The sequence below is a fragment of the Eleutherodactylus coqui genome, chromosome 1, assembly GCF_035609145.1.
Source record: "Eleutherodactylus coqui strain aEleCoq1 chromosome 1, aEleCoq1.hap1, whole genome shotgun sequence".
Taxonomy (NCBI): Eukaryota; Metazoa; Chordata; class Amphibia; order Anura; family Eleutherodactylidae; genus Eleutherodactylus; species Eleutherodactylus coqui.
This window is the reverse complement of record NC_089837.1, coordinates 246,891,445-246,916,825: the sequence shown is the minus strand read 5'-3', so window position 1 is coordinate 246,916,825 and position 25,381 is coordinate 246,891,445. Positions and strand designations below refer to the sequence as shown.

Below are 25,381 nucleotides of genomic sequence, written 5' to 3'. Positions count from 1 at the left end.
TGGCCACGAGGATTCCACTTTCCTGCTCTCCAAACAGAACTGGAAAACGGAATCCCCATCGCAGGTGTGAAAGCACCCTAATTATAACATACTAGCGTACCCGTCGCGCGTTGCTGCAAAGACAGACATACATACATACATTCATTCATTTTTATATATCTAGATAGCAGCTTTCAAGTTACCTCGGCGGTATAATATATAACAACCAATCACAGCACAGCAGCTTTCACGTTACCTCAGCAGTATAATATATAGCAACCAATCACAGCGCAGCTTTGATGTTACCTCAGCAGTATAAGAAATAGCAACCAATCAGAGCACAGCTTTCATTTTACCTCAGCAGTATAAGAAATTGCAACCAATCACAGCACAGCTTTCATTTTACCTCAGCATTCTCAATATCCAGCAATTGACTTGCGAAACGTTCAGCGGATGCATCATTTTGTAGTTGAACACGCATCCCGTTGCTCGTAATGCCTTTTGCTTTTGTGCTTGAGATGGAAATCAAACGATCTTTGTCTGGGGGGCATAACTGTCGACGATGCTCGCAGGATAGGTGTACTATGCCAGTAATCTTCCCAGGAGTGTACTCAACAACTTCCTAAAGTTTCATGGCTATTAGATGAATGGTGTGGTAGCGCAAAAAGGACAGACAGACAGACATACATTCCTTTTTATATATATAGATGACATCAGGAAGTGAGAGAATTAGATTCCGTACGTAAAATTTGGACGCTAATTATTTTGCACTTAGAATTGAATAATCGAGTTGGGACCTATTAACTTTTCCTATTTATGACATAATCAATGCTCGTGCCAAATTTGAAGTTTCTATGACATTGGAAAGCGAGAAAATTAGATTCCGTGCGTAAAATTTGGACGCTAATTCTTTGGCGTTTAGAATTGAATAATCGAGTTGGGACCTATTAACTTTTCCTATTTATGACATAATCAATGCTCGTGCCAAATTTCAAGTTTCTATGACATTGGTAGGTGAGAAAATTAGATTCCGTACGTAAAATTTTGACACTAATTCTTTTGCGCTTAGAATTGAATAATCGAGTTGGGACCCATTAACTTTTCCTATTTATGACATAATCAATGCTCGTGCCAAATTTCAAGTTTCTATTACATTGGGAAGTGAGAGAATTAGATTCCGTACGTAAAATTTGGACACTAATTATTTTGCGCTTAGAATTGAATAATCGAGTTGGGACCTATTAACTTTTCCTATTTATGACATAATCAATGCTCGTGCCAAATTTGAAGTTTCTATGACATTGGGAAGCGAGAAAATTAGATTCCGTACGTAAAATTTGGACGCTAATTCTTTGGCGTTTAGAATTGAATAATCGAGTTGGGACCTATTAACTTTTCCTATTTATGACATAATCAATGCTCGTGCCAAATTTCAAGTTTCTATGACATTGGGAGGTGAGAAAATTAGATTCCGTACGTAAAATTTGGACACTAATTCTTTGGCGCTTAGAATTGAATAATCGAGTTGGGACCCATTAACTTTTTCTATTTTTGACGTAATCAATCCTCGTGCCAAATTTCAAGTTTCTATTACATTGGGAAGTGAGAGAATTAGATTCCGTATGTAAAATTTGAACGCTAATTCTTTTGCGCTTAGAATAGAATAGTCGAGTTGGGACCAATTATCTTTCCCTATTTATGACATAATCAATGCTCGTGCCAAATTTCAAGTTTCTATGACATTGGGAGGTGAGAAAATTAGATTCCGTACGTAAAATTTGGGTGTTAATTCTTTGGCGCTTAGAATTGAATAATCGAGCTGGGACCCATTAACTTTTCCTATTTATGACATAATCAATGCTCGTGCCAAATTTTAAGTTTCTATTACATTGGGAAGTGAGAGAATTAGATTCCGTACGTAAAATTTGGACGCTAATTCTTTGGCGCTTAGAATTGAATAATCGAGTTGGGACCCATTAACTTTTCCTATTTTTGACATAATCAATGCTCGTGCCAAATTTCAAGTTTCTATGACATTGGGAAGTGAGAAAATTAGATTCCGTACGTAAAATTTGGACGCTAATTCTTTGCCGCTTAAGATTGAATAATCGATTCAGGACCCATTAATTTTTCTTATTTATGACATAATCAATGCTCGTGGCAAATTTCATGTTTCTACAATATCAGGAAGTGAGAGAATTAGTGGCAATGATGGAAATCGAACGATCTACGTGTGTGTGTGGGGGGGGGGGCGTAACTGTCGACGACGCTCACACGCGCGCCATTTATCATAGCATAAATGTACAATGCCTATAATCTTCCTAGGAGTGTACTCAACAACTTCCCAAAGTTTCATGGCGATCGGATGAATGGTGTAGTAGCGCATAAAGGACAAACAGACAGACACACACACAGACATTCAATTTTATATATATAGATGTGACTTTAGTTCACTGGACATTTGAACATTATGAGACTGTACATCAGTCTGAAATATCTCAGCAACCTTGTTGAGTCTGTTTGTACAGTCCTCTATATTCGATAAGCAACTTGGCCCAAATACAGTGCCTGGAGTTCCCCAGTTTCCTCCCTTTCACCTGACAAATTGGTATCCAGTCTCAATTAAGAGGTAGCTGATGCAGTTGGTCAGGTTTTCTGTAATGTGATACTAGTGCAGTGACAGAGGAGCGGGCCACGGCCTAGGAGATAGGGGGGTAGAGTTTGCGCCTTGTCATGGTCGCTCTACCGTCTTCCACCCGAGGAGTAACCAGTGACATATCAATGGGCTGAGAGCAGGTTAATAAACAGGGAACCCAACTAATGGATAACCTTAGTCCTGTTTTGTCTCGTGACGCCACCGTTTATTCCACAGCGGGGAATTCCTGAATGATGGACTAAATCCTCTCCCATATAGCTTCCATGGGGGAATTCCCAGGTGACAGAGTAAATCCACACACACGCGGGTACTGTTTAAGACACAGCCTCTGGAAACAAATGGGCAACTGTTCGTTTTACTTAACTTCAGAAACAGAAATAGTTCAGCAGATTCTTGACAAGTGATGTAACAGGGAGGCTCAGTTATCTGTAGGTCCGGGCCCGGTTCCACACTTCTCTCTCTGTCTCTAATGGTTCACATTCACGGACGAGAATACGCTGCAGAACTTCTGGTGAGTAGTAATCCTCCACATTCACTAGGCCATCCTCTCGGCCTCCTCCATTCTGTGTCTGTGGGTTGAAGGAACCCACAGACAGCTGCCTTGCACTCCTCTCCCTGACAGGACCAGAACAGCACTCCAAACAGACATCTTCCCTCACAGCTTGCAATCACATATATCAAGCATCATCATGTGACAGACAAAAAGATACAAAATCAGTCATCTCACATGCCAGACACTTAACTAATTCAGTGCTGCAGAGTAGGCAATACACACAATGCTGGGCTTACACACCATTAAGAAGGGGCCTCGTTGTATTGGGCCACTAAGCAGAGCATGTATACAGGGACAAAGTCATAAAGCAAAGCTGAAGTCAGAGCAGGTGGAATACTTTTACAACATAGATCAGGCTACGGGTCAGGGCAGACAGAAGATAAGGAAAGTTTAACGTTAGGATTAAAGAGGTCAGGAAAGTTGGATAACTCAGTCACAAATCAAATACCAAGAGATTCGACAGAAAAAAAACTTGCACCTTTACACAGTATGAACACTGATTGCAAAGGCACCTGGACTAGCCAAGATTGGTAGTGGGCTGGATGCGCAGGTGGACTGAGTGCATGTGCACCCTATGGGTACCAGAAAATTAACAGGAGATGCAGTGTTTGCGACAGACAACATGGGGGACATAGCAATGGCCACGCCCAACGGCAGTTCATCGTTACTGGAGCACACTCCATGGAGCATACTCGGAGTGTGGTAGCTGTGCTCCATCCATAAGCAGACTTGGAGGCAAAGCATCAAAATGGCGGTACACAGTGCAATAACTCTGATCCAAGTTATCCTGCAGACAGTTGTGCAGCATTCAAATGGATGCAAAAGCAGCTGTTAGTGCAAACGAATATTTGCTATACAATATGCTATTGGGGTCCAAATTCTTAGTTTGTTAGAGGTAAGCTGAGCTCAGGAGACTAACATTAAATCACACAGCAGAGGATGTAATCCAAAGTAATCTGTTTATTGATTGACAGACCACAGCCTTTATAGAAGCGCATGATCTAATTACAATAATTCAAATCTATTATAATTCATTTATTACCATTGGTCAAAGAAACAAATATATTAGAAAGCGAATTTAAAATCTAAAATGCCAACCAAACGCACGCAAGCGCAGAGTTGATCATACATGATTAACTTCTTTGAACAATCTCTCTAAACAATAAATTGTTTAAAGAGAATATTTAGGAACATGTGGGAATAGCTGGGAACATGTTAGTTTGACCTGCCAGACAGTCTAAATGCCACAGTAGCTATCTTCTGGAACAAAAGCCTTAATGACTAACTCGAGACTTATTAAATAGCTACAGAAGATGGCTACAAGCCTACAAGATGGCTACACATAAAACAGAAAATGGAGTCATATCCATTTCACAGCACAGATGTACCAGTTAGAAGCTATCACCCCGTCTGATAATTATTTAGAAGCATGTATAAACTGATGATAGACATATGGAGTAGTTAATGTATATTATTGGTTCACCGCAGATATTTTAACTTTACAAGTGAACAATAATGTTAAGATTCAACCAATGTGTGCACGGTATAAAAAGCAAAGCCATATCACCAAATATAATCATAATACTATATGTTAAATATCAATATTGGTATATATCTTGCCTAACATTCTGCCCATGGGGCGCTTTGATTTTGAAAAGGAAAATCCATGTCTTCCAATTAAGTAATTTTCTCTGTAATCCCTGCCCCTAGTCAACCTCAGCACTTTTTATGTCCTTGCAAAGGAAAAAGTAGTAAGGTTGTGCAGCGTCTGAGCAGAGGCAAGTCGTTGCAGATGAGACCATTGGGAAAACGAGATGGATGTCACGGGTGACTCTGCGATCTCTCCTGACAATGACTGAAATGGGCCTAGCTCAGTTGTGCACAGTGGAATAGGTGTAATACACAATAGCAAAAGGATTCTTAACGGTTTTGTCACGTGACGCCATTACCTTTTTCTTGTAGTGAACTCGAGTGTAGGATGGTGAAATAATTAAGACGAGTCTATGTAGCTTTGATTGCAAACAGAAGGTAGACAGTTTACTTAGCCATTGGTAAAACACAATGATGTATTTACAGTTCACAGTGTTGCTGATACTTTGCTTGGCATTCAAATAACGTTGCTCCCAGAAATCAGAGTAATACAAGAGAGTTTAACTTCAACGCTCTCTCTCTGTAATTTATAGTTACACTTAAAAGAATTCCCACTGTCCTAGTTATCTGAGGGATGGCTTCCAAAGAATTATTATGCAGCTGAAGAGGTAAGGTAACTAAGAACAAAGCCACTTACACTTTCCCTAGCTTTGCTTTTAACAGGGGTACGTACAACTCACTGATGTGTAGATAGATCCCAGTTCCTTCTCCTCGTTTAGTTAGAGCTTGTGAAACTCCTACTCTCGACTACAGACAACGTTAGTTTCAGCAGGACTGCTGTATACCTCCTCTCACGCCCACACTCCGATGATAACCTCCTTGTTTCTTCTCTTAATTCCTTCTTCACTTCTTGTCTCCACTCCAGCAATCTTTCTCTAAACCCGCCTTACCCTGTTCATTTTCTTGACTCTTCTCCGGTCCCCTCTACCAATCAGGGTTCTTAGCTGTAGTGTATGATGCTTTTACTCTACAGGGCATTAATGGGGGAAAAAATGACTTTGGGCGGTGGGACAATTGTTTTAAGGTCTAGTCATGTTTGGAAAATGTATCGTTTTGTCCTGTGTGTAAAATAAAGGAGTGGTTACGTGTGAGTCCCAAAAGGTTGGAGAGAGTTAGATCCTGAGCTTGGAGTTGGAGAGAGTTAGGTACCGAGTTCGGAGTTGGGTTCTGACCAGAGTGCAGAGCGTTAGTGAGGGAGACATGGAGGAGGCTGAAAGGTGGTCCGCTGTTCCCACTTGGGCCTATCCATTTCAGAGATGCTCCCTATAGCCACTAACCGCAAGGAGTGTATGAGCCAATGGATTGCCGCGGTAGAACCACATGTGTCCGGAGAGAAAGAAACCGCCTAAGAGTGAGAAAAGCGTGAGTGACTGACAATTGAGTGTTACCGGGAAAGAAAGATCCAACAGATAACTTGGACCGTGGATATGCAATACCCTGAGAATCCTCATTAATACAGCATTGTTCTAATTGTGTTTTATACCAAAGACTGTTCTATTGTTATTGCCTAAAAAGAGTTAAGTAAATTGACAGAACCAAACATTCTCGACTCTCTTCCAGAAAAGACACTCTGTTTGTGGACTGCTTTATTTGAATTACATCTGAGGGATCCACCACAAAGGACAGGACTTTGGATATCCCCAGTTACTTTATGTGCTCTCACCTGTCGGTAATGAGGTCGGGCCCCGAGCTACCCTATGGGAGGGGACGGTAGAGCCTCTGGACAAGGTTTTCTCTCTACCCTGCTGTCTCCTCAGGTGCGGGCCTGCTCCTTGGACGCTGCAACACCTCTTAGTATTAAGACCCTGTATGTGGCCCTACTTAGTAATAGTCCCATGCTCCATGGTCCCACTTAGTAATGATAACATATGTGGCCTCACTTAGTAAAAGAGCCGCTATGTGGCTCCCCTTTGTAAGAATACCATGTATGAGGTCCTACCTAGTACTATGACTATTTACGCTCTCCAATTTATCTCTGACTGCCATCTGATTCTCTGTGCAATGTTGAACAACATAACTTCAACTTCAGTGCTCGGAGTATAGTGACTGTTGGAGCTGGAGGGAGGAGTGAAGAAGCTAAACTGTGCAAGATCACACAGAGACTCAAAGAATCAGAGACCTAAGTCCCATTTACATGGGACGAACTGTTAGGCAAGCGATGCCCGATAGTGCATCCCAGTGAAGCTCACTCCTGTGTAAGAGAATCACTCAGAGCGCTGCCAGCATGAAGACAGGGTGGCATGGGAGCATTTCCCCCCCAACCTCCTCCCTTCACATTAAGCAGGCAGTCGACCAAAACTGAACAACTGCTGTTTACACTGAATGATTAGTCATTCAGTTTTCTGCATGCAGAAGCTGAACGACTAAACAATTCTCGCTCAATCTCCGCATGCATTTACACAGGACGACTATCGTTAAAACTCCCGCGGGAGTGCTAGGATTTGAACAACTCTGAACAATAATTGTCCCATGTAAATGGGCCTTTGACAGCAGCCAGTGTGTGACTGCAATAATGAATTTAACCCCTTCCAGTATGAGGGGGTGGGCCAGGTGGCCCTAAACACATGCTGGAGGCCCCGCCCAGGGGCTCATGCATTATCTGTCCCCAAGCCCACCCCTTTACAGGAATACTTTAACCTCTTAAATGACAAGACGATTTGGGGGGTATTTTCATCTCCACTTTTCAAAATCCATAACTTTTTTATTTTTTCATCAATGTGGCCATATGAGGGCTTGTTTTTTGAATGGTGAACTGTGTTTTTTATTGCCATATCTGTTTAATCAGCTCACATGAACAGACTTGCCCAGTCCACAGAGTGCCTGGTGGGGATTCAGAGCACAAATCCAACACAAATAAAATGGTAGAGGGAAAAACTCCAGCATCAGCCGGGACTTCATTAAAGGGGTTGTCCCGCGCCGAAACGGGTTTTTTTTTTTTTCAACCCCCCCCCCCGTTCGGCGCGAGACAACCCCGATGCAGGGAGGTAAAGAAAGCTCACCGGAGCGCTTACCTGAATCCCCGCGCTCCGGTGACTTCTCTACTCACCGCTGAAGATGGCCTCTTCCTCCGTGGACCGCAGCTCTTCTGTGCGGTCCATTGCCTATTCCAGCCTCCTGATTGGCTGGAATCGGCACGTGACGGGGCGGAGCTACACGGAGCCCCATAGAAGACTGCAGAAGACCCGGACTGCGCAAGCGCGGCTAATTTGGCCATCGGAGGGCGAAAATTAGTCGGCACCATGGAGACGAGGACGCCAGCAACGGAACAGGTAAGTATAAAACTTTTTATAACTTCTGCATGGCTCATAATTAATGCACAATGTACATTACAAAGTGCATTATTATGGCCATGCAGAAGTGTACAGACCCACTTGCTGCCTCGGGACAACCCCTTTAATGCTTCCTTCTTTATTCATACATCATTAAAATCCAGAGCATTGTACACTTCTCAACATGGTGAGTTGCTACATGTTTTGGAAATTACTTTCCTTCATCATGCCATGGGACATCCTAGGCTGCTGCAGCCAGTAAACATGATGTGACAGATGAGAGGGGAACTGCTGACCTGGGAGATTTTAGGTCCTGGGAGAAGTGATATGACTGTTTATTAAAGTAAAAAATATTATCTCAGATAATCTCTTGAACCCCTTACGGACACAGCCTCTTTTTTTTCATTTTTTCCTCCCCATTTTTAAAGAACTCATAACTTTTTCTTTTATCCATCAACGTAGCCATTTTTTGCGCAACGAGTTGTGCTTTTCAAAAGTACTTAGTGATGCACTGAGAAACTTTTAAAAAGTTCTAAGTGGAGACAGTAACAAGCCTAGTGTGTTTTGGGAGTGAAGTTCAAAATTAGGTGAGTCATCCCTCTGACATTAGATGGTTAAATTAGAAACTGATTAGTTCAGGTTCTGATAATGGCTCCTGGGTCAGGAGCTGTAAATATTACACTGTGTTACAAAAAAACTTTGTTATTTTTTATTGTTTTTGGACAAAATTTTTGTATTTCTTACAGTTTTGGGTGCTGATTCTAAATGTCTTTATAAATTTGTGTTTTTTGACAGGAACACATTTACAGACAACAACCTTAAGAATTAAGAAGTATAGATATAATTGCATTTCAATAGGATTAATAAATGTACTTATAAACAGTAAAAACATACAGTTATAAGTCACTTGTTTCTGTTATGTCCGCCAGTGCTCTCCCTTGGAATATTTCAGCAATAATCAGCCGGCATTGCAGGCATCCTCTTTCCTTCATACCATTTTTCAATTACACATATTTCACCATGCTCATCTGATAAGTCACTGCATCTCTCTGGGAAATACTGGTAGACTGTTCTGATAAATGAGGCCCATCGCTTTAATGGGGAATATACTGCAACAAAATGGTACAATATTGAATATCCTACTTTCTTTTGAGGTCTTAAACTTCATTATATTGCCTGACAGACAATTTTGGTTGCTGTATTTGGATTCAGCACTCTGAATATAGATAACACCACAGATTTTTACACAGGAAAACATACTCTTACCGGTAGTAATAGTGAACTATTAATTGAAGAAACTATATTAAAATGAGCACAGGAAAATTAAGTAAAACATTTTTTTTATTTCTGACCATTGCTACCTAAAAAAGACCCACAAAACTAATCAACACTCCAATTTCAAATAATGAGACAGACACAAAAAAGGGAAAAAAAGAAAAAAAAACATTTCTGAGTAGAATACAAAAAAATAAAATGTAAAATAAAAATCACTTTTAGAATGCGGCTTTCCAAAGAGGTGAAATTTTGCTTTGGATACAAAGACGCAAAACAGCCCTGGTCATGAAGCGATTAAAGAACTATTGAGAAATTGAACAATACAAAATTAAAACCTATTTTGATTTTTTTTAAAAACCACATACAACATGAGGTCTAAGGATGACCATCTACTTTAGGATTATTATGAAGATAACAAAACTCTAGGATGCATCTTCTTCTTTGAGGTCCCACAAAAAGTTGATTGGCAGATCTCCCATCTTCTCTTTGTAAACTTTATCAAACATCTCGCTTTGTGCCACCGTCATGATATTTTTCCAATCACCAACAATCCCTGGTAAAGAGCATAAAGAAAAGCTGAGCCAGTGGATTTCTGAACAACGAAATTAACATTTCAGACCAACACGTCTAAAGTTTTGAGCAGATACGTCCAGGTACTGAGAACCACGCTGATCTCTGAAATCAAGGGGCTACAGTGCTCATCTGTCCACTATATCCCTTCAGCTGTCATCATTGCTTGTCAGATTCTCTAAGCTTCTGAAGACAGATGCATTCATGTCTATAAAAATCTATGCATCCGCCTTCAGCTGACAAGAGGAGTAGGCAGGCAACAATGACAGCCGAAGGGGCACAGACTCGGAAAAGCACTGCAACCCCTTCATTTCAGCAGGGGTTGCAGCTCCCACACTCACCCATCAAAATTTTTGACATATCGCTTTGACTGAGGGGCGGGGGAAAGGTCTGCGCAGATGAAGAAAATGCAAGTGAGTCATGGAGAACAACAGAAGCCTAAGATGCATTTATGCAATACAGATAGAGCCAAGCGAACTCTTGTGATTTAAGTTGGTGAATACCTCGGAATAAGAGGAAGAATCATGACAGCCAATGATTGGGGTGTAACAGCCTGAGGAAGGGAATATCCCAAAAGCTTGCTGCAACATCATGTATTTTTGTTATTCACAGGCCATCATTTCCTGGCCTGCCCTTTGGTCCCCACTGGTCATCAGGGCCCTTTCATCAGACTTTGATCCACAGGTCATCAGGGCCCTTGTGTTAGACACCTGCACTGCTTTCAGTCCATGGCAGCTGTTCTTCTTCCCACATCCTGGCCATTCCCCTGCCAAGAGGAATATGGCCAATGCCACTACCCTAATCAATGTCTTTCCTCACTTTACGAGTTGGCTGTGCTGCTTGGTCCTCTCACACACAGGAGCTGCAACTGTGTCTAGCTGCATCTACTGCTCTCACTACACAAGGAAGCTGCACACCCCCAGTTCTCTGCAGCTGTCATTTTATATCTGGCACCTCCCTCTACCCAGAACTTTCCTAAGCCTTCTGGCTCACTCTAGAGGGGAATACACAGACTGCTATTAAGCCTGGCTGAATAGAGGCATATTTGCATTGCTGATTCAGCAGCAAATACTGCCCATAACATACTATGGAAAAACACTTTTGTTCTGCACATGAGCGGAAATCAATTGCAATTTTCTGCTTGCAGAGGAAAAAAAAAATCACAGCATTTTCTATTTTTGTGTGGGCTCTGCACAGACGGCTTCCATTGAAGTCAATGTAAGCCGTCAGATCCGTGGCCCTTCCGCAATAGACAATATGGAAAGGTAGCGGATTCCGTGTCATTGGTAGGTGATAACGCGGGAAAAGCAGGGGTTTAAAAAAAATTCTGTACTGTGCATGTCCGACGGCTCACCGTGCGGACCATCCACAGTACAGAACAGAAGAAAACAGAGGTATGTGCGGAGGCCGGCTGGACACAGGGTCAGATTCCGCTGTGGGCTACCGCATGCGGAATCCGACCCAGTCGTGCACAGCTGGCCTAAGATATAATATTTTAAATGATTATAATAAAAGGTAGTTAGTAGAGATGAGCGAGCACCAAAATGCTCGGGTGCTCGTTACTCGGGACGAACTTTTCGCGATGCTCGAGGGTTCATTTCGAGTAACGAACCCCATTGAAGTCAATGGGCGACCCGAGCATTTTTGTATTTCGCCGATGCTCGCTAAGGTTTCCTTGTGTGAAAATCTGGGCAATTCAAGAAAGTGATGGGAACGACACAGCAACGGATAGGGCAGGCGAGGGGCTACATGTTGGGCTGCATCTCAAGTTCACAGGTCCCACTATTAAGCCACAATAGCGGCAAGAGTGGGACCCCCCCCTCCCAAAAACTTTTACTTCTGAAAAGCCCTCATTAGCATGGCATACCTTAGCTAAGCACCACACTACCTCCAACAAAGCACAATCACTGCCTGCATGACACTCCACTGCCACTTCTCCTGGGTTACATGCTGCCCAACCGCCCCCCCTCCCCCCCACAGCGCACACCAAAGTGTCCCTGCGCAGCCTTCAGCTGCCCTAATGCCTCACCACCCTCATGTCTATTTAGAAGTGCGTCTGCCATGAGGAGGAACCGCAGGCACACACTGCAGAGGTTGGCACGGCTAGGCAGCGACCCTCTTTAAAAGTGGCGGGGCGATAGCCCACAATGCTGTACAGAAGCAATGAGAAATAGAATCCTGTGCCACCGCCATCAGGAGCTGCACACGTGGGCATAGCAATGGGGAACCTATGTGTCACACACTATTCATTCTGTCAAGGTGTCTCTGCATGCCCCAGTCAGAGTGGTAATATGTACCTTAACAGTAACCGCGTTGGTGGTAATGTGGTGGTGACTGCGGACCTAGTAGCGCGGTTTTATTTTGTTGGTTTTCGGAATGTGGCCAGGATTAAGTGGGCCGTGGCGGGGGGATGGTGGGGGGTCTCTCTTGTAGTGTCGGTAAAGGTGAAATTCTTGGACTGCCACCAGACGAACCAATGCAAAGGCATTTGCCAAGAATGTTTGTTTTCCCTGTTGGAGGAGGAGGGGGATGTTTTTGAGGCACTACGTGTCCTCTACACGTGTCCGTGGTTATATGCACCTTAACAGTAACCGCGTTGGTGGTAATGTGGTGGTGACTGCGGACGCAGTAGCGCGGTTTTATTTTGTTGGTTTTCGGAATGTGGCCAGGATTAAGTGGGCCGTGGCGGGGGGATGGTGGGGGGTCTCTCTTGTAGTGTCGGTAAAGGTGAAATTCTTGGACTGCCACCAGACGAACCAATGCAAAGGCATTTGCCAAGAATGTTTGTTTTCCCTGTTGGAGGAGGAGGGGGATGTTTTTGAGGCACTACGTGTCCTCTACACGTGTCCGTGGTTATATGCACCTTTACAGTAACCGCGTTGGTGGGAAATGGCCTCGCCGCCATCATGTCTTTGGGAAGCCTCTGTTTCCACACCCCAGAGACATACCATTAGCAGCGGTATAGGCAGAGCCCAGAATTCGTAACATTTCAGCCGTAGCATTAGGACAGGCCCCACTAACATATCACTAGCAGCATTATAGCGGGAGCGCAGTCTTCGTTCCATGTCAGCAATAGTAGCACTCAAGACAGGCCCCACTAACATATCACTAGCAGCATTATAGTGGGAGCGCAGTCTTCGTTCCATGTCAGCAATAGTAGCACTCAAGACAGGCCCCACTAACATATCACTAGCAGCATTATAGCGGGAGCGCAGTCTTCGTTCCATGTCAGCAATAGTAGCACTCAAGACAGGCCCCAGTAACAATTCCGAAGCAGCAGTATAGTGGGAGCGCAGTCTTCGTTCCATTTCAGCAATAGTAGCACTCAAGACAGGCCCCAGTAACAATTCCGAAGCAGCAGTATAGTGGGAGCGCAGTCTTCGTTCCATTTCAGTAGCTGCAGTATAGCCAAGGCCCAAGTTACATTTATGTAGCTAAAGTGTAGGCCAACCCCACACACACTTCTGTACCATGAGTGCAGGTGAAGAACATACAAATTGCTATGATTACACTGTAGGTGAGGGCCCCAAAAAATTGGTGTACCAACAGTACTAATGTACCTCAGTAAAAATTGGCCATGCCCAACCAAGATGGCAGGTGAAACCCATTAATCGCTTTGGTTAATGTGGCTTAAGTGGTAACTAGGCCTGGAGGCAGCCCAGTTTAACGAAAAATTGGTTCAAGTTAAAGTTTCAACGCTTTTAAGAGCATTGAAACATATAAAAATTGTTTCGAAAAATTAGATGAGTGAGCCTTGTGGCCCTAAGAAAAATTGCCCGTTCAGCGTGATTACCTGAGGTTTCAGGAGGAGGAGCAGGAGGAGGAGGAGGAATATTAGACACAGATTGATGAAGCAGAAATGTCCCCGTTTTGGATGGTGAGAGAGAACGTAGCTTCCATCCGCGGGTGCATAATACGTATTGCTTACGTATCGCTGCTGTCCGCTGGTGGAGAAGAGAAGTCTGGGGAAATACAGCCTTTGTTCATCTTGATGAGTGTTAGCCTGTCGGCACTGTCGGTTGACAGGCGGGTACGCTTATCTGTGATGATTCCCCCAGCCGCACTAAACACCCTCTCCGACAAGACGCTAGCCGCAGGACAAGCAAGCACCTCCAGGGCATACAGCGCTAGTTCAGGCCACGTGTCCAGCTTCGACACCCAGTAGTTGTAGGGGGCAGAGGCGTCACCGAGGATGGTCGTGCGATCGGCTACGTACTCCCTCACCATCCTTTTACAGTGCTCCCGCCGACTCAGCCTTGACTGGGGAGCGGTGACACAGTCTTGCTGCGGAGCCATAAAGCTGGCCAGGCCCTTAAAGACTTTTGCACTGTCTGGGCTGTACATGCTGCTCGATCTACGCACCTCCCCTGCTACCTGGCCCTCGGAACTGCGCCTTCTGCCACTAGCGCTGTCGGATGGGAATTTTACCATCAGCTTGTCCGCCAGGGTCCTGTGGTATAGCAACACTCTCGAACCCCTTTCCTCTTCGGGAATGAGACTGGGAAGGTTCTCCTTATAGCGTGGGTCGAGCAGTGTGTACACCCAGTAATCCGTAGTGGCCAGAATGCGTTGAATGCGAGGGTCACGAGAAAGGCATCCTAACATGAAGTCAGCCATGTGTGCCAGGGTACCTGTACGCAACACATGGCTGTCCGCACTAGGAAGATCACTTTCAGGATCCTCCTCCTCCTCCTCCTCCTCCTCAGGCCATACACGCTGAAATGATGACAGGCAAGCAGCATGGGTACCGTCAGCAGTGGGCCAAGCTGTCTCTTCCCCCTCCTCCTCATCCTCCTCCTCCTCCTCCTGAACGCGCTGAGATATAGACAGGAGGGTGCTCTGACTATCCAGCGACATACTGTCTTCCCCCGGCTCTGTTTCCGAGCGCAAAGCGGCTGCCTTTATGGTTTGCAGGGAAGTTCTCAAGATGCATAGCAGAGGAATGGTGACGCTAATGATTGCAGCATCGCCGCTCACCACCTGGGTAGACTAATCAAAGTTTCGAAGGACCTGGCAGATGTCTGCCAACCACGCCGACTCTTCTGAAAAGAATTGAGGAGGCTGACTCCCACTGCGCCGCCCATGTTGGAGTTGGTATTCCACTATAGCTCTACGCTGCTCATAGAGCCTAGCCAACATGTGGAGCGTAGAGTTCCACCGTGTGGGCACGTCGCACAGCAGTCGGTGCACTGGCAGATTAAAGCGATGTTGCAGGGTGCGCAGGGTTGCAGCGTCCGTGTGGGACTTGCGGAAATGTGCGCAGAGCCGGCGCACCTTTACGAGCAGGTCTGACAAGCGTGGGTAGCTTTTCAGAAAGCGCTGAACCACCAAATTAAAGACGTGGGCCAGGCATGGCACGTGCGTGAGGCTGCCGAGCTGCAGAGCCGCCACCAGGTTACGGCGGTTGTCACACACGACCATGCCCGGTTGGAGGCTCAGTGGCGCAAGCCAACGGTCCGTCTGCTCTGTCAGACCCTGCAGCAATTCGTGGGCCGTGTGCCTCCTATCTCCTAAGCTGAGTAGTTTCAGCACGGCCTGCTGACGCTTGCCCGCCGCTGTGCTGCCACGCCGCGCGACACCGACTGCTGGCGACGTCCTGCTGCTGCTGACACATCTTGATTGCGAGACAGAGGTTGAGGAGGAGGAGGAGGAGGAGGGTGCTTTAGTGGAAGAAGCATACACCGCCGCAGATACCACCACCGAGCTGTGGCCTTAGACCTTAGAGCACCTCGGCCTCTGCAGGGTGGCATGGCGCGAGGGTGTGCTTTGGGAAACACTTGGTGGATTATTCGGTCTGGCCCTGCCACTACCCCTGGCCACCGCACTGCCTCTTGCAACCTGCCCTGCTGATGCCCTTGCCTCCCCCTCTGAAGACCTGTCCTGAGTAGGCGTTGCACACCAGGTGGGGTCAGTCACCTCATCATCCTGCTGCTCTTCCTCCGAATCCTCTGTGCGCTGCTCCCTTGGACTTACTGCCCTTACTACTACCTCACTGCAAGACAACTGTGTCTCATCGTCATCGTCCTCCTCACCCACAGAAAGTTCTTGAGACAGTTGGCGGAAGTCCCCAGCCTCTTCCCCCGGACCCCGGGAACTTTCGAATGGTTGGGCATCAGTGATGATAAACTCCTCTGGTGGGAGAGGAACCACTCCTGCCCAATCTAAGCAGGGGCCCGAGAACAGTTCCTGGGAGTGTTCCCGCTCCTGAGCAGGTGTCATTGTAGTGGAGTGAGGAGGCTGGGAGGAAGAAGGAGCAGCAGACAGAGGATTCGGATTTGCAGCAGTGGACGGCGCAGAACTGTGGCTGGACGATAGGTTGCTCGAAGCACTTTCTGCCATCCAGGACAGGACCTGCTCACACTGCTCATTTTCTAATAAAGGTCTCCCGTGTGGACCCATTAATTGGGCGATGAATGTGGGGACGCCAGAAACGTGCCTCTCTCCTAATCGCGCAGCAGTCGGCTGCGACACACCTGGATCAGGAGCTCGGCCTGTGCCCACACCCTCACTTGGGCCTACGCGTCCTCGGCCATGTCCACGTCCACGTCCTCTAGGCTTACCCCTACCCCTCAGCATGCTGTATTACCAGTGATTTGATTTCCCAGGCAGGAAATAAATTGGCGCAAGCCTGCAGGCCAAATATAATTTATTTTCCTTTTTTGCAAAGGGAAGCACCCACTGCGTATATTCAATGAACAAGAAGTTTAATATCTGTGTTGTGGCCCTCAAAAAGTGTCACACAACTATAGTGTAGCAGAGTTATTAACTCTAGCAGAGCAGGTATTTGCCAGTCCGGAAAGACAATGGCGCAAGCCTGCAGTAAACCGTAGCTGGTTGCGTCTGATTTTTGTACGTTGTCCACGCAGCACACACGTACACGGAGACCTTAGGACTGACACAGGCAGGCCAAATATAATTTCTTTTCCTATTTTGCAAAGGGAAGCACCCACTGCGTATATTCAATGAACAAGAAGTTTAATATCTGTGGTGTGGCCCTCAAAAAGTGTCACACAACTATAGTGTAGCAGAGTTATTAACTCTAGCAGAGCAGGTATTTGCCAGTCAGGAAAGACAATGGCGCAAGCCTGCAGTAAACCGTAGCTGGTTGCGTCTGATTTTTGTACGTTGTCCACGCAGCACACACGTACACGGAGACCTTAGGACTGACACAGGTAGGCCAAATATAATTTCTTTTCCTTTTTTGCAAAGGGAAGCACCCACTGCGTATATTCAATGAACAAGAAGTTTAATATCTGTGGTGTGGCCCTCAAAAAGTGTCACACAACTATAGTGTAGCAGAGTTATTAACTCTAGCAGAGCAGGTATTTGCCAGTCAGGAAAGACAATGGCGCAAGCCTGCAGTAAACCGTAGCTGGTTGCATCTGATTTTTGTACGTTGTCCACGCAGCACACACGTACACGGAGACCTTAGGACTGACACAGGCAGGCCAAATATAATTTCTTTTCCTTTTTTGCAAAGGGAAGCACCCACTGCGTATATTCAATGAACAAGAAGTTTAATATCTGTGGTGTGGCCCTCAAAAAGTGTCACACAACTATAGTGTAGCAGAGTTATTAACTCTAGCAGAGCAGGTATTTGCCAGTCAGGAAAGACAATGGCGCAAGCCTGCAGTAAACCGTAGCTGGTTGCGTCTGATTTTTGTACGTTGTCCACGCAGCACACACGTACACGGAGACCTTAGGACTGACACAAGCTGGCCAAATATATTTTTTTGTCCTTTTCTGCAAAGGGAAGGACCCACTGCGTATATTCAATGAACAATAACTTTTAGAACTGTAGTGTGGCCCTGAAAAAGTGACACACAACTTTAGTGTAGCAGAGTTATTGACTCTAGCAGAGCAGGTATTTGCCAGTCAGAAAAGACAATGGCGCAAGCCTGCAGTAAACCGTAGCTGGGTGCGTCTGATTTTTGTACGTTCTCCACGCAGCACACACGTACACGGAGACCTTAGGACTGACACAGGCTGGCCAAATATAATTTTTTGTCCTTTTTAGCAAAGGGAAGGACCCACTGCGTATATTCAATGAACAATAACTGTGTTGTGGCCCTGCCTACACAATTCTGTCCCTGTAGTATCAATGGAGGGTGCAATGCTCTGCAGAGACGATTTTTAGAAAAAAAAAAGCAACACTGCTAACAGCAGCCAGCACAGTACTGCACACGCTTAAATTTGGCCCTAGAAAGGACCGTTGAGGTTCTTGAAGGCTACACTCACTCCTAACACTCTCCCTGCCTATACACCACTTCTGTCCCTAATGCCAGGTGCAATGCTCTGCACTGCCGATTTTGAGAAAAAAAAAAAAAAACACTGCTAGCAGCAGCCTGCACACAGGTAGATGTGGCCCTGAGAAGGACCGTTGGGGTTCTTGAAGCCTACACTGACTCCTAACGCTCTCCCTACAGCAGCACCAGCACGATAGTACTTTCCCTCAGCTAACTCACAAGGCATGTGTGGCGAGCCGCGGGAGGGGCCGACTTTTATACTCGGGTGACACCTGATCTAGCCAGCCACTCACTGCAGGGGGGTGGTATAGGGCTTGAACGTCACAGGGGGAAGTTGTAATGCCTTCCCTGTCTTTCAATTGGCCAGAAAAGCGCGCTAACGTCTCAGAGAGGAAACTGAAAGTAACTGGAACACCGCGTGGTACTCGTTACGAGTAACGAGCATCCCGAACACCCTAATATTCGCACAAATATCAAGCTCGGACGAGTACGTTCGCTCATCTCTAGTAGTTAGGTTGTGTTCAATATAAAAAACTAAGTTCGACTGTCACTACTCTGACCCTATCAAATGAGTCCTTTCTAGCAATTTTGGAAAGCCCGCCCTGATAAAAGTGATCCCAACAAGAACATTATAATCAGTCTTGTATCTGAGGGATGTCTAACAGTGAACAATGTCTCATATGCTTCCATATGCTATAGATTCTCAAAGATATTGAGCCTACAATAATATCTGTACAAAATACCTAAGAAACAAAGCCATCAAAATGTCCTCCTATCAGATAAAGAATTGTATGCAGTTTTAATAGTATCCAGTTATAGACCATCACAATATATCAAACAGAAACCAAAATCTGCCTGTTGAATGTAATCAATGCATCAAATATCAATCTCCATCTGTTCCCATACAGTTTATGGAGGATATATACTGTAATATATGTAGCGTACAGGACTGTACACTCCATAATTTAACTGCGGACTCTAATGTGAATTGGTGTATAACTTTCACTTTAAGTTATTGTTAGTCAACCACACTTTGTCTAGGAAAGCTCAACCTAGTTCAGAGGCATGCGTCAGGTAGTCAAGAGATAGACAGCCTGGGATTGGCAGAGGGGTCCTACGCACGGGTTGGTTAGTAGTAGAGCTTGGTATAAAATAGAGGGGAGGAGCTAGAAGTAGTAGTCTGAGTGGCCTGAGTAATCCGAGAGATCACAAAGTAGTCCGTTAGAGAGGAGTTCAAGGAGAGTTTTCCAGACAGAGAGTTCAAGAGGGGGAAGAAAGCTACTGACCAGTGTGGTGGGAAGGAGGACAGAAAATGTGAGTACCCAAAGTTGTATAGTATCTACTAGAAAAATAAAAAGACAGGAAAGAAATAGTTAAACTTCAGCAAAATAGAGGAAGAAACCAACTGACATCAGGAGAAACAGAAAGGAAATAAGGAAACTGTAATGTACTTGAAATGAAGCTAGATACTAAAGGGAACGTCATATAAACTTTAAAATAGAAGAATTGAGAAACAGAGAGAAGCAGGAGGGCAAAGCATAGAGGACAGAAAGGAATCTAGTGCCTAATTACTGTTAAAAGAGCCTGTTTGTGTCCAGATGGAAAGTCTGCACTTCATGCCTGCATGTGTTCTCATAGTATTAGAAATTGTCTAAGAAAAATATACCTCGAAGTAAAGCAAGTCTGAATAGCACTAAGAAATAAACTGTTCCATGTTTTCACCGTTGGTTCTGCCTTCTGGAGTCCCTTCCCACCATTTAACATCCTCACTGCGATACTGCACTACACTTCAGGGGAAAGAAATGTTTTATTTTATTTTTCCCATTTTTATATTATTATTTTGTCCCGCACAGTCCTTGGCCTGTATACAAACTGGCATCACGAACTTGAGAATTGCCATTTACCATTGTGAAGAACCGCATCAGAAGTTCATTTTTCCATCGGAGTGGAGCAGCAGCGCCACAGTGACAACCAGATTCTTTTCTGCTGCTCCCCTCCTAGGTCTGGTCTGGTTTGCCACATGTATATCTTGCATACAACAAGTGGCCTAATCTCGACCAAAATAATATTGCATACAACCTAATAAGTATTATAAATGATTATAATAAAGGTTGTCATAATGGTAGTCAATTTTTTCAACTATTTCTTTTTTTCCAATTTTTTCATCCTGTGATTTTGTCACTGCAGAAAAGAAGGTGGAACCTCGTCTCCAGCAACTCTGCACTGGGCTTCACAAACATGGCACCCACAGGGCATCTGTTAATCCCGTCCTTGCCATGCTATTTGGCTAGTAGAGGGAACTAACCCAGGCAATCAGTCGGTCTGTCAGAATTTGCTTGTGCAGCCTGTTAATACTGTCAGATAAATTGTTAACTTGCAAAATCATTCAGTCATTCACATTCACTTTATAAGTGAATGAGAATGATCAAATGTTCAGTATTTAAACCGAATGATTAGCAAACGAGCCAATGATGATTTTCATGCTTGCATGAAATGAACGATAAGCGAAAGAAGTACTGTTCATCGTTTGATCGTTGGCTATGTTTACACAGTACAATCATCGTTCATTTTCGCTTGTGTAAAATATTTTTTGAATGCTAATCGTTCTGTGTAAAAGGGCCTGAAGTCCTAGATTGGCTGGAACTTAAGTGCTGTTCTTTTTTAAATACATTTTCTCGTTCTCTTTTTTTAATTCTCAAACAATCCCTTTAATTTTACTTTACCTTTACGGAGAAATTCTCCTTTACTTTTGTCCAAAATGTCATTTGGAATAAAAGTATAATTGGAAAGAGGATCGTGTTTCATGTTCTTAAAAGTTGCTTTTTCCACCACAATGTCTATGGTTTTCTCATCGAGGCTTATACCCACAAATTTGCATATTTTCAGTACAGCAGATCGAAGGTCCTGAAACAGACATGAAAACAATCACAGTAAGGAAATGGAGATTCGACTTTTACAATTGCCAGCATTATTAGCTATTGAGTCTAGAAAACAGGTCCTGTAATTACCCATTTGATGGGCAGTGCTGCAGCTCTGAGAACAAACATCATGGTCTTCCCTTCCTACCCGACTACCTGCTGGGATTTAAATTAATAACTTTCATGTTCGTCACAGGAGGGAAAGGGTTCCCACAAAATGTATTTACGGTATATGGATGATGTAGACTGAGCCCGGGTCATCCATAGCGGGAGCTGCCTATTACTGCAATGGCAAGATTCTGAAAGAACATAGATTCCCACCATTAACCCCTTACATGTCATGATCAGAGAGCTAACTCTGTGGAGTCATCATTCTTCAGCCTTGAATGGCATTAGGATTGTGTATGCCACACGATGATTGGCAGTAAAACCCAAATAACTGTGAATGCAGTTCTGTGATGTAACACCGGGTCACTAGAAAAATGTATTGTGTTATGAAAGAAGTTTTGTTAGTAGATATGTTTAATTTAGTTGCAAAAGTTGGTTCAGGCTATGACAGATTGTGTGTCTGATCATAAAATCCCTGTATAGATTTAATTCCAACCGGATGCCCTAGTTGTTAAATTCACTTTATATACTGCACAGCTTGTGATCATCAAATAAACCAATAATTACCTTTTTCATTTCCTCATATGTCATAAAAAGTATGTTGAAATCCTCTTTATGTGTGTACCAGCCCCTAACATGATCAAACCACGAGCCACCAAAAACTGTAAGATAAGATTTAATGTAATGATTTAGAATGTAGAAATGCATACATTTCTGAACTTTTTGAATCACTCTTGCTTTAGAGCACTGTATGGTTTTAGGGCCTAATGTGCTTTAGTTTCAAAGTACAAGTTCACTGTCATGGTGAGGCTGGCGGATGGGCATGGGTCCAGGTTTGCTAGAAGAAATACAGAGATACAGACAGCACTATCTAACACCGTATTAGGCTGGGACGGGAGATGCAAAAGGCACCCAGATGGACCTGATCCAATTAGTTCCTAAAGATATCCATAGAATGTAAAGGTAGAGGCGGCAGCATCACAGGTGCAATTCAAATGGCTTTATTCTTCCCAAACAGTACAGCAATGATGTTTCGACTCAAACGAGTCTTTTTCAAATATACCCACATTCACTTACAAACACACATATATATAGCACATTAATTAAAACAATTAACAAATCAGGATTCACAATGGAAAGCGGTAAATTACTACTTGCAAGAAGAAGTGTCATGGCGTCTATTCTTTCCTGTCGGCGTCCCTACATCTAACTGATGCACATGTGCTACATCCCAGAATGCAAAGCGCTCTACTGACATCATCATCACATGATCATACCAACATGTCACGTGAACTTCTACAGATGCGCGCTAGTTCAACTATCAGTGAATGCGTTCCAAGCTAGAGCACTTGAGGAAACAACACATGCGTGGAGGCTTAAAGAGGCAGCGCATGCATAAAAGTAGTACATTTAACTCTCATTGAATATGTTCTGAACTAGAGTGCTTAAGGCAACAGAACATGCATAAAAACAAAATGTAATTCATTTAATTGGTATAGGCATAAATAAAGACATAGGCACAAATCTAATCTGTTACCGATGTTTGGATACTCCAGATAGCTCTACTGGATGTAATTAAAGAATTTAAGAACATGGTTACAATATACAAATTGTAGATCGTATTGTACTGCAACCTATTGGTTGTATCAATTACTGTACTCAATCAATATTATACAAACATAGTATGTAAATAAAATTGTATTGTTAACCATAGATCAAAGGTGAGTCATATCTATTCAGAGGTGGCATAAGAGCATCTTGAGAGCTGATGGAGATCCAGTCTTCGGTGTACAGCTCTATGCAGTGATCCAAAAAATCCATCATGCGGCTCCTGGCATCCATCAGAGCGGCGGATCTAATCCTGACCGTAAGTACCTCTCTAGAGAAGCAAAACGTAAATCAGGTCCCGAAGAAGGCAAACCCCTAGATCATCCTAGGATATCGTCAGATCATTCTATCCTCCCCTATCCCCTTTCTACCTTATCTTTCCCATTCCCCCTCCTTCCCAACCCCCCCACCCATAATAATTGTTCAGAGGTTAAATTTGTCTGTTTTTCTCTCACGGGAAACGTATGCCACAATGGTGCACCATCGCTACACGGGAAAAAAAGGCGCTAACCTTCTTAAGTATTGGGTATCCCGCCCTCAGTGATGAGAAAAAGTTATATATTATACTAGCTGATATACCCGGCTTCGCCCGAGTTAATTTGGTACTGGTGTTTATCTGGTGTTCACACGCAAAATCTTATAAAGTCGTGGTTACTTTAGAGATACTGAGGAAAAACATATGTTCACCATTTTGCATAGTTCTCTGCGTTACCCAGGAAACACCACGTGAAGGTAACTATGCGACATTTCCTTCATATAAAATGACATCAGGAAGTGAGAGAAATAGATTCCGTACATAAAATTTGGACACTAATTCTTTTGCACTTAGAATTGAATAATCGAGTTGGACGAGGAGCACGTATAATGGCCATTAATCTTATAGGGAGCTCCTGTTTGAGAGTGGTAGAATTTGTCACCCTTTATCAGGTTCCACAGCATGAGCACCCTAAACACGGGTAGTTACCCATCCTACACGGGGCCAATGTCATTTGTTTGAGGCCCATTTTTTTTTACTATGCATTGAATGCACCAATCTGTCCCTAAAGCTTCGGCATCGCCTATAGGACATGATGGGTGGATTTGTAAATTCTTCTATAGTTCCCACTAATTTAAGAAGGGGCCAATGTTTTCTGAGGATGGTTGCTATCCGTGTGCTCATAGAGCCGTAGGTGGATACAAAAGGGACCCGTTTAGCAGTTATTTTTTTTCTCTTTAGTGGACAATAATTCAATCCTCTCAACATTTTTAATCTTAGATGTCGCCTCCTGAATAATCCTCTCAGGATAGCCTCTTTCAAGAAATTTGTTACACATTTGGCTAATTGTGTGTCTAGTAGATCTTAATTGGTGATGCGTTTTACCCATAGGAGCTGGCTCCATTGTAACGAGTCAACCATAGTTCGAGGATAATAGCTGTTGTATTCAATGAGGCTGTTACAATCTGTACTTTTCACATACAGATTGGTTTCTAGCTTTTCACCACTTTTCTTAACCAGTACATCCAAGAATTCAATGCTATCCTGGGAATATTTTAAGGTGAATTGAAGTTCTGGCCAAACACTATTTAACTCAATCTGAAAGTCCAAAAGTTCTCGTTCAGTACCTTTCCAAATCAAAAACATGTCATCAATGTAACGGTGCCAGGAGACCACCAGGGGCCAAAACGTAGACGTATATCCATGGTCTTGTTCAAATATACCCATGTAGATATTTCCATATGTAGGTGCTACGTTTGACCCCATGGCGGTCCCCTGGCACTGTCTATAATATTTTCCAGAAAACAAGAAATAACTTTTAGATAGAACTAGCTTACCCGTCGCGCGTTGCTGCGAAGACAGACAGACATACATTCATTCGTTTTTATATATCTAGATAACAACCAATCACAGCGCAGCTTTCATGTTACCTCAGTGGTATAATATATAACAACCAATCACAGCGCAGCTTTCATGTTACCTTAGCAGTATAAAATATAACAACCAATCACAGCGCAGCTTTCATGTTACCTCAGCAGTAAGAGAAATAACAACCAATCACAGCGCAACTTTTATTCTGCCTCAGCAACATAAAAAATAGCAACCAATTACAGCGCAGCTTTCATGTTACCTCTGCGGTATTATATATAGCAACCAATCACAGTGCAGCTTTCATGTTACCTCAGTGATATAATATATAACAACAAATCGCAGCATAGCTTTCATGCAACCTCAGTAGTATAAGAAGTAGCCACCAATCACAGCACAGCTTTCATGTTACCTCAGCAGTATAAGAAATAGCAACCAATCACAGCACAGCTTTCATTTTACCTCAGCATTCTCAATATCCAGCAATTGTCTTGCGAAACATTCGGCGGATGCATCATTTTGTAGTTGAACACGCATCTCGTTGCTTGTAATGCCTTTTGCTTTCGTGCTTGAGATGGAAATCAAACGATCTTTGTCTGGGGGGCATAACTGTCGACGATGCTCGCACGCGTGCCACCTATCGTAAGATAGTTGTACTATGCCAGTAATCTTCCCAGGAGTGTACTCAGCAACTTCCCAAAGTCTC

The 25,381-nt window shown here is 43.9% G+C and overlaps 1 protein-coding gene across 3 annotated transcripts in view; it reads right to left on the bottom strand.

The window, feature by feature from the left end:
- Window positions 1–9,430: 9,430 nt before the first annotated feature.
- The window catches only part of LOC136632701 (amine sulfotransferase-like), a 55,746-nt gene continuing 39,795 nt past the window's right edge, over window positions 9,431–25,381 (bottom strand). For all 3 annotated transcript variants that reach the window (XM_066607782.1, XM_066607764.1, XM_066607773.1), the window contains 3 exons: window positions 21,792–21,886; window positions 20,922–21,102; window positions 9,431–9,935 (listed from right to left, as the gene is read on the bottom strand). In XM_066607782.1, the coding sequence (XP_066463879.1) occupies window positions 9,805–9,935; window positions 20,922–21,102; window positions 21,792–21,886 (407 nt within the window). In that variant the 3' untranslated portion in view covers window positions 9,431–9,804. The remainder of the gene's footprint in view (window positions 9,936–20,921; window positions 21,103–21,791; window positions 21,887–25,381) is intronic.